We start from the raw sequence: 12,337 nt of genomic DNA, 5'->3' as shown, positions 1-12,337 counted from the left end.
GAGCAAATTGAGAACAAAACTGCCCAGGGACTTGGCATTGCCTTCTCAGGGTCCTAGGGAGCAGGGCTGCCTTCAGGAAGAGAGCGCCCCGTGGGCCCAGAGGCTGGGAAACTGTGTGCCCAGGTGGGTCAGCTCTCGTCACTGTGGCCAACAAGCGCTGTGGTAGTCTAGACAGGCCAGGGCTGCGTGGCTCGGCCTCTGTAGCAGACAAAGGGGGAGACAAGGGATGCGGTCATCATCACCAGCCCCTCACAGCACCAACTTTTATTTATTTTTTCTTAAGGACAAACTTTTAAAAAACAAAAATGAATGAAAACATGTGAGGGCAAGGTATGCAGGCAGAACGTCCATGTAGGAGAAAAGACCTGGCTGGGAGGCCTCAAGAAGAGCCCGGAACACTTCACAGACGCACAAGAAGCTCACATTGTAAACAGGATTCAGCTGCTATTGCTTTCTCCTCATAACATCAGGGCTTCATCTTGCTCAGCCGGAGATCTCGCTCAATTTCAAACTGCCTGTGATCCACTCGGTCTAGAAAAGCCTTCCGTTCAATATACCTAGAAGAAGATGAGAAAGATGTCTGTTAAAAGAATCCAGTAAGAGAAAATGCCTCCGCTGCATCCCACCTCCCCTATACAATCTGGCCTGTGTGGCCCAGGGCTGACCACTACAAAACAGCAAACACAACAGATGAAAGGGAGTGCCCACCCATGACTCCTTTAGGAGGAGCCCGACCTTGTCTATAGGAAGATCTGGTTCAGATGTGAAGGACAATAAAATGAATAAGAGAAGGCAACTTATCAAAGGGAAAGGATACAGGAGACTAGGTGGCAGGAAGACACTGCAATTGAGAGAAGAACTTGTTTAGTCAACATGGGTTGAAATCCTACCTAGCCAGTCACCCATTAGCTGGGCAATCACTCAACATCTCTGAGTCTCATTTTCCTCAACAGTGTAACAGTGATGCCTGATTTCCTGGCACTGGTTGCAAACTATTAATCAATATTGTGTTGAGTTGGCTGGAGAGAAAGCTGTTCCTTCTGCATCTATAGATCAAACCGCACACCTGAAAGAAAACAGGAGGGACCTGGTGGGAAGTCCCTCACAGGATTGCTATCAAGGTGAAGTACAGCTGTCCCATCTTAAAACACAGTCGAGTTGTTATGAGCCACACTCACAGCTATCTATTTGGGGAGTGGGGAGGTACGTGTTAATTGTTGTGGTGTGCCATTAAGTGATCCAATGTCGTTTCTGAGAGTGGTTGGTGGGTTTGAACTGCTGACCTTGTGATTATCACTGTTAAGCAGTCCATTTAATAATACGTAAGTTGGTGTGTAAAGTTTCCATCCCCCAAAGACAAACAGCATTATAAAGAGATTGATAAGAATAAAGAAAACTTGAAGACTTAAGAGACAATTAATAAAACGCAGAAATAATGAAAACTACAAAAAAAAAAAAAAAGAGAGATTCGACTTCCGTCAGAAATGACTTAACAATAGCAGAAGCCTGCTGTGAGCTGGGGAGTCCATGTGCATAAAGTGTATCTGCTAGAAGTCAAAATGCCTTTAGCTCTTCCCTTCCCTTCCCTCTTCTCTCCTTGGAAGACAACCTGGGCTCAGGTTGCTTCTGCTGGATGACAGAAGAGGCCTTTCTCTAGACTCCCTAGGAGAATGAGATCAAGTGTCCATGGTCCACACAGGTGACCAGCCTCTATCCTGGGGCGGGGTCAGTGCACACGTCTCCTCAGGTCCTGTGGCATGAAGGAGGGAGCATAGTGCTGAGGCAGGGAGCCGACTGCCCGGAGCCAGGCTGGCTGCTTAATGAAACACAGCTGCACGTTAATGCCCCTCAAAACCATAAAGGCATCAGAGATTTGCCTGGGGTAGGGTGAGGCTGGGGGAAGAGGAGGTCTCTGCTGCTGATTAATCCCTAGAGAGGAAAATTGAGGCTGGTAGTGGGAGTCATGATGGACTCTCTGCTCCCATCAGTCTTTTGTTGCTGTTACAAGGGCATTCCACCAGGGTGAGGAACCTGTGCCTCTGTGGCTCAGGATGTGCGCTCCCTGCCCCCCACAGCCCCCTGGGAAGTCCTGCCCAGCCAAGCCTGCTGCACCAGCCCAACAACTGAGGCCACATGCTCTGTGTTCAAATCCTAATTCTAGGCAAACGACACAATGCTGTCAACTCTCATATTCCTTAAAAAAAAAAAAAGGTAACAGCCTTTCCTTGAAGGGCTGTCATCATGAAGATGCGATGTAATGGTGTTTCCATAAGGCCTGATGAGGGTGCTCCCTCAGTGTATCCGTAAGGCCTGAGGAGGGTGCTCTCTCAGTGTATCCATAAGGCCTGGTGAGGGTTACATCACCAGAGCACAGTCACCAGGGGGTTGGTGCTGGGTGGTGAGGGCTCCCAGTGGAATAATCTAATCTCTTCCTCCCTTTCACAGGCAATTTTACAATAAGGCTTCAAATAAAGTTTGTAGTATTAAAAGAGTATTAAAACAAAATACATTTTTTGCACTAACTTTTTAAAGCCAACTATTATTTTATTAAAAAAATGAAACGGAATGCATAAAGATCCATCAATAACCTAGACATTAAGTAAACTGAAATGGACAGGTACTGGCCATTCTGAATCTGACAATCGTAAGATTTACTAAGCTAGTATTGACAAATTGAAGAGGAATGACATTATATTTATCATTAAAAATTTTTTTCAAGATCTATGTTGAAATACAGTGCTGTCTGTGATAGGATAGTATGTATACATTTACAAAGAATGCAAGTTAATACAACTAGTATTTATATTTACACACCAACCACCAAACCAAATGACGAAGAAATTGAAGAATTCTACCAACTTCTTTAGTCTGAAATTGATCAAATATGCAATTAAAATGCACTGATAATTACTGGTGATTGGAATGCAAGAGTAGGAAACAAAGAGGAAGGATCAGTAGTTTGAAATATCCCTTTGGTGACAGAAATGTCACTGGAGAACACTGATAGAATTTTGCCAGACCAGGGACTTATTCACTGCAATTATCTGCTTTCAGCATAAATGCCAACTATACACATGGACCTCACCAGATGTAAATCACAGGAATCAAATTGACTACATCTGTGGGAAGAGATGATGGAAAAGCTCAAAACAAGGCCATGGGCTGACTGTGGAGCAGACCACTAACTGCTCACATGCAAGTTCACACTGGAGCTGAAGAAAATTAAAACAAGTCCACAGGAGCCAAAACACAACCCTGAGTATACATCAACTGAATTTAGAGGCCATCCTCAAGAACAGAGTTGATGCATTGAACACTAATAACCACAGACCAAGAAGAACTGTGGGACAACATCAAGAAGACTGTATGTGATAAAAGCAAAAGGTCATTAAAAAGACAGGAAAGAGAAGACCAAAGTGGATGTCAGAAGAGACTCTGAAATTTGCTCTTGAATGTAGAGCAGCTAAAGCAAGTGAAAGAAATGATGAAGTTACAGAACCAAACAAAAAATTTCAAAGGACAATTCAAGAAGATAAAGTAAAATATTATAATGAAATGCACAAAGATCTGGAGTTAGAAAATCAAAAGGGAAGAACACACTCAGCACTTCTCAAGCTGAAAAGAACTGAGAAAAAATTCATACCTCAACTTGCAACATTGAAGGATTCTATAAGGAGCCTTGGTATGGTGCTGTGGGATAATGCACCAGACTGCAAGCCGTTTGAACTGCAAGGTTGGTGGTTCAAACTCACCAGCTGCTCCTCAGAAACCCTATACAAGGTTGCTATGGGTCAGAACCGATTCGATGGCGCTTCACAACAACATTAGCAAAATACTGACTGATGTAGAAAGTATCAAGATCCAATGGTACGGAAGGAAGAAGTCTAAGCAGTATTGAAGGCATTAGCAGAAAACAAGGCTCCAGGAATTGATGGAATACCAACTGAAATGTTTCAACACACTGATACGGAGCTGGAAGTACTCACTAGTCTATGCCAAGAAATTTGGAAGATTTAGTCAACTGACTGGAAGTGATCCATATTTACGCCATTCCAAAGGAAGGTGGTGACCCAACACAATGTGGAAAGTCTCAAACAGTATCAACAATACCACACACAAGTGAAACTTAGATGGAGACAATGAAAACGTGGTTGCAGCAGCACATTGACAGGGAGTTGCCAGAAATTCAAGCTGGATTCAGAAGACACGCAACAAGGAATATTACTGTTGATGTTAAATAGATCTTGGCTGAAAGCAGATAATAATGGAAAGATGTTTACTTGTGTTTTATCCGCTATGCAAAAGCATTTAACTATGTGGATCATACCTAACTATGGATAACAATGCAAGGAATGGGAATTCCAGAACAATTATGTTCCTGCAGAACCTGTACATAGACCACGAGGCAGTGACTCACAGGGAACAAGGAGATAATGCCTAGTTTAAAATCAGGAAAGGTCTGTGTCAGAGTTGTGTGTGTTCTTTTACCATACGTATTCAATCTGTAATGCTGAGCAAATAATGCAAGAAGCCGGGCTATATGAAGAATGTGGTCTCAGGATTAGAGGAAGGCTCATTAACAATCTGTGATACACAATGACAAAACTTACCTTCTTGAAAGTATAAAGGACTTGAAACGCTTGCTTATAAATATCAAAGAATATAGCCTTCAGTATGGATTGCATCTCAGTGTAAAGTAAACAAAATCCTCACACTGGACCAATAAACATCATGATAAACAGAGAAAAAAACTGAAGGTGTCAAATAATTTCACTTTACTTGGATACAAAATCAATGCTCATAGAAGCAATAGTTAAAAAATCAAAGTGATGAATTGCACTGGACAAATGTGCAAAAGATCTCTTTAAAGTGTTAAAGAGCAAAGATGTCACTTTGAGGACTAAGGTGGTCCTGACTCATGCCATGGTATTTTCAATCGCTTCATATGTATGTGAAAGTTGGACAGTGCATAAGGAAGACTGGTGAAGAATTGATGCCTCTGAATTATGGTGCTGGCAAAGAATCCTGAAAGTACCATGAACTGCTAGAAAAACAGATCTGTCTTGGAAGAAGTACAGTCAGAATGCTCCTTAGAAGCCATGATGCTGAGACTTCGGCTCTCATCCTTTGGCTGTTTTGTCAGGAGGGGCTAGTCCCTGGAAAAGGAGATCATGCTTGGTCGAGGGTCAGTGAAAAAGAGGAAGACCCCCAACCCCAACAAGATGGACTGACACAGTTGTTTTCACAGCTCAAACCTAACAATGGTGAGGGCTAGAGCAGGAGCACGTAGTGTTTTGGTCTGTTGTGCACAGGGTTGCTATGAGTAGGAGACGATGTGACAGCACCTAACAACAACAACAACAACAACAACAGCATTTTATTCTAAGGAGGCAGTTACCCAACCAGCAGTGTTGGGGGTGGCTCAGACATAGCAAAGACTCTGAGTCAGAAGAAAGTTCACAAACAGCCTGCTTCCTGAACCTGTGCAGCCGTGGCTGGAGCGGCCAACCTCTCCTCCTGGTCTTGTCACCCCACTAGCCATTGGAGGGAGAAACATGAACGTTTCTGTTTCTGTAAAAATTTACAGCCTCGAAATCCCTATACAGTCAGACTTGACTCAATGTACCTAACACCACCTCCAACCTGTAGCAGCAGCAACCTGGGAGATGGGGGTGGAGTGAGGGGAGGACACACGTGGCCTTGAGTTGGGGTCCTTGTTCCTTATTTTCCTTTAAAGAGTACACGATGCTTATATTAGGATGCTCACTGGCAGCCAAGATGACCTTGCAGGTTTCAGAGCTATGCTAAGTCCAGCACACCTTGAGACTACCCAGAGGGAAGCGGGGGGACACAGGGTGGCAGATGCCAGCTGAGGTCAGCTAGAGGGACATCCTCAGATGGCAATGAGGGCACTTGTGCAGAATGCAACTAGACTCGCACGGGCCGCCCAGGTGAAGGAAGGTCTGCTAACTGCTCCCCCTCACAGCTCACAGGTTCCTGGGGATGGCCTGGGCTTCCTGCTCAGTGCTGCCCCAGAACAATACCTCCACTGGGCCTGCCTCCCCGACCTCAGAGAGCCAGCAAAGATGAGGGTGGGGAGGGTCCAGGTTCTGACTGCTTCCCTCAGTGCAACTTAGGGTAGGGCACTGAATTTTCTGTGCCTTACTGTTTTCTCTTCTCTGTAAAATGGGAAATAAGAATTGCAATACCATTTAGATAATATGAGGGAGGCTTCAACGTTTATAGAAAAATGGAATGAAAAAAGTGAATTTTCCCCATGAACTTTTTGAAGTCCCCACGAACACAGAACTCAGTGAAAATGCTTTGACAATAAAGCTACCAACAGATGGGAGAGGGGTGAAGCGTTTCCTGTTTCCCCTTTCTGACTTGACTACCTCTCTACAAAGCCTCAGAACCCAAGATAAACGTACCAAGAAGAGGAAGGGAACCTCAGGGAGGCTGTCTCTTCAGGAGTCTGAATGCACGACTTGTTTGAACCAAGTATGTTAGGATCCCGGAGCAGAGGAACTGCCTGCTGACAAGGGTAGTAGGAATGAGGGGTAGGGGAAATGGGGATAGCTCTCACTCCTTTCCCATCCTGGAGCTATGCTGGTCTAGGCCCAGGCCTCCAGGGGCCCAGTCTGATTCTGCCCAGCCCACAGGGACCATCCCATCCCTCCCTGCTACGACTGCCTTCTGTGACCCAGTCCAGACGTAGCTGTGCTTCTAGGGAATAGTACCAAGAACCTAAGGGACTGTCTATCTAGCTCCTCCTTTCAAAACGAGGTTAGACACAATAGGCTGACATCTTTCTGCTTTTCTAACCTAAATTACTTTTCTGTCCCCAATGTTCCTGATGGAGGTCAGTGAGGAGGGCAGAGAAATGAAAGAAGGGACGAGAGGACACGTTTAAAGGAGAAAATGCTACCAGGGAATATGCCAGTCCTTACTGTCTGGGATTCCCACCCTCCGTGAGGCCAGACTCTGAGGGAAAGAGGGGCCTAACGCTCAGTCACAAGGCTGCTTTGTAGCCGAGTGCCCATGAGAGGCGTGCAGAGAAGGGGCATATCCAACTGAGGACACAGGGGCTCAGCTGTTCCCGACTCTCAGCTTCAAGCAGAGCCACTGTGTAGATATCTGAGGAAGGGTTCCCTGCAGAACAGACAGGAGCAAAAAGTGAGGAACCCTCAGTCTGTAACACTGGCAAAGCCGTGGACAATGGCAGTACCCTGTAGTGCGAACACAGCTCTGCTCAATGAGATGTAATGACAAGTCCTTTCTGGCTGTGACAATGCAACTGAAAGAACCAATCTGCCCCATGCTGCACTGACCTGCCTGCCCACCCCCTTGTGGTCTTCTAGCTGAAGGGCAGTGACTATCATTTTCTCCTCCACTGCCTCCTTCCCCATCACTTCCACACTCTTGGAGATAGATTTTTTTCGGAGACAGAAAATTATTTTCTCTGGTCCCCCCCTTCATGCCTCTCCAAACCACAGAAAGACCTGGTTTCCAATCATAGAGCTTCATGACCTTCAACTGGATGGAGAGCAGTGGGTAAGGCTCTCACGCTTGCAGCCTTCACTTCCCTTATTGTCTATGCATTGGGTTCTCAGCGGAAGGTGGCCTGCTGATGAGAAAGGGTCTACGATTGGGTTGCAGTGCTGGACGGGGAGGCAATGCCACACATCTGACTAGCGTCTGTGCCCTGGGAACAAGAGAAATAGCAGCATGTTTTCCCCACACAGAAGACCACTGGAGGGTCCAGTATTTCCACTAGCTTTGTGATGGAAAATGGTGTCTGGGAGGACACCTTTCTTTTTGGGGCAGTAAATTCCAGCCCTACTAGGCAGAGCTGTCTGGAAGTTAGTAGGCTGGGCATTTAGATGATGCTACCATGGTTCATTTGCTGGGCACCTGCCCTGGGCTAGGTGCTGACCACAGAGCAATGAAATGAGACCCGCCTAAAAGGGCCTAACTTATAACAAAAGGTGCAACCTGCCTCAGAGGACCGTAAGGGCAGGGAGCAAATGAAACCTGGTGAGGAGACTGGGAAGGTTACCTGGAGCTGAGCTACCCTAGACAGCTGAGAAGTTGGGGGCAGGTGTGTGTGTGTGTGTGTGTGTGTGGGGTGTCACGGGAGCTGAGCTCTGGCTGACAAACAGGAAGGAGCCTGTCCTAAGCCGGTCTGAGGAGGAGTCAGAGCTGGGTGGAGGCAGGTGCTGTGAGCAGGATGAAGGGGGTAGGCAGTAGGCAGAGCCAGGCTCACGGAGGACTGGGAGACCAGGGCAAGGAGCTCAGCTTTCTTTTAATTGTTACCGGAGGACTTTCAGCAGAGGAGACGCAAGGAATAGGTTCTATTTATAAGCTATGATTGTGGTTTCATCTCTTGTACCTTGGACATGTTGTCAAAAAAGATCAGTCCCTGGAGAGGAACATCATGTTTGGTAAAGTGGAAGGTCAGCAAACAAGAGGAAGACCCCCAGTGAGCTGTAGTGACCCAGTGGTAGCAATAATGGGCTCAAGCTTAACAACAGTTGTGAGGAAAGTACAGGGCGGGGCAGTGTTTCGTTTTGTTGTGCACAGAGTCGCTGTGACTTGGTGTCACCCTGACAGCACCTAACAACAACAGGAAGGAGAGGGGATTCAAGGAAGACAAACAGGAGAAGCTGGGGAGCTTTTAAGAATCTTGGCAACAGGTGGTGGGGGCTGCTTGTGAGCAGTAGGGGCGGAGTTGTTCAGATGTGATGGAGGGAGATGCTTTGTGAAGGAATCACCAACGAGACTTGCTGGAGCTGAGTGAAAACAGGATGACGCCTTGGTTGTTCCCCAATAGTGTGCTGATAATGCCGTACCCCAAAGATGGGAGGGAGGCATCCATTCATGGAGAGAAAGCAGGGATTTTGGATGAGAACTCTGATGTGTGGAATGGTCGGCCAGCGATAGCTGAATATGGGAATCTGGAACTCAGTGGAAAAGGTGGGCGAGGGATTTTTTTATTTTGAGTCCTCAGCAGAAAATGTTACTTGAGTCATGGGACTACTGAGCCTTCCGAGGGGCTAGAATGTGATGAGAAGAAATTCAGGGCTCAGCTATGGGATATGCCAAGTTGAAGAACACAGTCCAGGCAGGTAGACAGGGAAGAGATACCTTCAAGCAGCGCTTGCCACCACGAGGAAAAGGGCTGTGTGAGTGGCAGAGATGCATGAGGGGGTCTAAAAGGAAGGAGGCATCTAGCTTCCCAGCGAAGCTCTAGACAGCAGGGTCAGTAGTGAGCAGAGGACGTTTTACCTTCTTCTTAAATATCAGCGAAGGTCACTTTTGTTCTTGGGGCGTGCTCCTTGGGATTCCCCAGGTGATACCTTTGGCCCTTCTTGGCATCTGTGTAAGAGGACTCGGGGGCCTGGCTTGCCTCTGCCCAAGCAGGTTTCCTAGGTTTGCTCCTTGTGTGACATGTGGTACCGGACACACTTCCCAACAAAGATCTCCTGGGCCTTCTTAGAATCACCTGTTTTGATATCAGCTCTTTACCAGCAGGTTGTCCTACTCCCTCCTCCAGAAGTCTGGTCCCGATTGTAAACCCTGGCTCTAAATTAGAATCCCCTGCGGAATATGAACTGACATAAGGATCTGTGACCCATCTTTCAAGACTCCTGATTCAGCAGATTCACCCAGGGATGGATGGCTTGCCATCTGAACTTTAGAACATCTCCCCAGGTGATTCTCATTCAGAGCCAGGGTGAGAACCAGCGTCCCAGGCCTCTTCTTGGACTAGGTGTTGGGTGTCTCTAATCTGTCTGCAGGAGCAAGGTGAGGGGAGTGAGTGGAGGGGAGAAGAGTGGGAGGCAGGGCACAGGAGTCCTGGGAAGAGCACTGGAAACCAAGGAAACATCTAGCCAGGGGGAAGATGTCTCCGGCAAGGAGGAAAAAGGAGAGAATGAGCAGTGCATTCTATCAGTTGCTCCCTAACCCAGTTAGGCAACTTTCCATTGCCTGAAGAGATCCTCACTGGGCAGATGTCCTGTCTAATCTTGTTTTCTCTTCCAGTCTTCACTTTAGTAACCCTCCCTTATCTTTAACAGCACCACTTCTGGCTTTTACAAGACCTCTATTAACTGGACCAGAGTAAATGTTGTCCAACCCATATAATGAATACTCAGAGCAGCAATGAAGGCTGTCCACGGTGCAAAAGCGGCTCATGGGAGGAAGTGCTGCATTACCACAGCTTCTTCAAGTAGAGGAAGGAGCTGGGCGCAGTGCAGACCCTGAAAGCAGCCCACACCAATCAGGGGACTGCTCTAGAAGACACCAGGGATTACCCTGCCTGCACCTCTGCCAGGGCCTACTCAGGTGTTCAGGAACCATGAGGATGGCCCAATGAAGGCCACTGTCTTGTGGCATTCTGTCTTTGACAGACTGACCTAGAAGTCTGGTAGCCAAACAAGTTCATAGAGTCACTGTAACTTCTTCCTGAATCTGCAGGTCAGCTGCTGAGGCCACTGGATTATTGTGAAGCCCAATTTAGAAACATGACACCCAACCATATAACTAACCTCTTCATTATACCTTAGCTCATTGGTCAGATGGATGATATCTGCCACTTCATGTCACTCTGCGAAGTGTTCTATATGAATTTCACACGTATACATATACAGGTTTACATACCAGGGGGCTTCAAAATGATTGTAGAAAAATCTTACAGTATTATTTTATGAAATCCTCACAGCCATTCAGTGAAGGGGGGCTGGTATCGCTGTCCCAATTTTACTGGTGAAGAAGCTGAGCCAGCAAGCTGCCTGAGGAAAGCTTACTGGTGAGGGGACCACTCACAACTTCCTTCCACTGTGGTGATGGGGCTGTGGACCTGGAGCCACGGAAGCATGGCAGCAGAAACCTGTCTCCTTAGTGCCTTCTGAGTCACCTAGAACTCACTGAAATGAACATCACTTCTTTCTGGATTTTTTCTTTAATCACCAGAAAGACATGAAGGGACCCTTTATAATTTGAATATATAACTTATGGACATTCTCTTTGTTTTTCAAAGTGAAGAGGAAGCTGGTTCAAGTGATGGCCTGTCATGCTGTTTTAGGGCCTGACCTGTCACACAGGTTTGTTAGTGAAGGGGGAAGCCTCACCGTGGGCCACTGTCACATGAACAAAAATATTTCCATGGTAATGTGACAACAGCTGGGCACCCAGATGCCTGTAGTTTGGAAGCAAGAGCCAAACAATTCAGGTCAGGCCAAGGCTGAAGTAGCCCCAGCCCAGCAAGTGAACAGAAAGGCAACTCAGAGCTCAGCTGAAGTGCTACCGCAGCCCCTCCTTCCCTTCATCTCAGGGGCTTCCACCAACAGGACCTGCCTGCCCCACAGATCTCTGTGAGCAAACTCAGTTTTCATCTCTCCAAGAAAAGCTCCTATTACTTAAATTGAGTTGTTTGTAACAAACGGCTTCATAGTGATTGGGACTCATCTTCTTACCCCTCCTTCCCTCGATTATGGATGGCCAGTTCTTCTCCAATCCCCTCTTCCTCCTTGAAGCTCTCCCAGTCCAGTTTGGACTTTTCGAGGGTGCTCATTTTCTGCTTCTTGGCTCCAATTTTCCCCAGAAGGCTGCTCATGCCACTTGATCTCTTTAACCTAAGGAAAGAGACAACATGAAGCAGCATGCAAAAACTAGGGTCTCTCTCCAATGTGGAACAAAACTCAAAATTATAAAAAAGACAAGAACTAACTGGTCAGAAAGACTGGAGGAACGCAAGGCTATAGCCCTTGACCACCCTTCAGGTCTGGAATGGAACACATCCCCATGGCCCCATCTTCAGCCAAGCAGTAAACATGTATATAGATAGGGAGGACACCTGCTCACCATGGAACGAGCAATCATTCATGATCAAAAAGGCAGCATATCCCTGGGACAAGGTGCAGAGGCACTGGGAAGTAGGGTGACTGGAAACAGGAACCACAGGGAGGAAGTGAGGTAACTTGTCACATGGAAGAGATTGCAATCCCAGTTCCAATTGAGATGGAAAACTGATGATCTGCTCTATAAACCTTCATCGACTCACAACAAGTTTCAAAAACAAAACCAAGACTACGAGAACTCTCTGGTTTATACTTTGAATTGTGAATTGGGTGACAGTTTACAGAGCCAGTCAGTTTCATTCAATAATTGATACACATTTTGTTTCATGTCACTGATTTCAGTCCCTCAATGCATATCACACATCCCACTTCCTTTCTGAGTTTCCCATGTCCACTCCTCCATCTCTCCAACACTCGTTTGTCAGTTTGTCATACTGTGGCGGCTTGTGAGTTGCTGTGATTCTGAAAGCTATGCC

At 46.6% G+C, this 12,337-nt stretch overlaps 1 protein-coding gene across 1 annotated transcript in view; it reads right to left on the bottom strand.

Annotated features, from left to right (window-relative positions):
• Positions 1-466: 466 nt before the first annotated feature.
• CFDP1 (craniofacial development protein 1) overlaps positions 467-12,337 on the bottom strand; it is a 116,650-nt gene continuing 104,779 nt past the window's right edge. Inside the window, exons 6-7 of the mRNA XM_006860161.1 lie at positions 11,478-11,636; positions 467-557 (exon numbers count right to left, since the gene is read on the bottom strand). Coding sequence (XP_006860223.1) covers positions 467-557; positions 11,478-11,636 — 250 coding nt within the window. The remainder of the gene's footprint in view (positions 558-11,477; positions 11,637-12,337) is intronic.

Source organism: Chrysochloris asiatica, unplaced genomic scaffold, assembly GCF_000296735.1.
Source record: "Chrysochloris asiatica unplaced genomic scaffold, ChrAsi1.0 scaffold00037, whole genome shotgun sequence".
Taxonomy (NCBI): domain Eukaryota; kingdom Metazoa; phylum Chordata; class Mammalia; order Afrosoricida; family Chrysochloridae; genus Chrysochloris; species Chrysochloris asiatica.
Note: the sequence above shows the minus strand (reverse complement) of the source record. Positions and strands in the feature narration are given on the sequence as shown.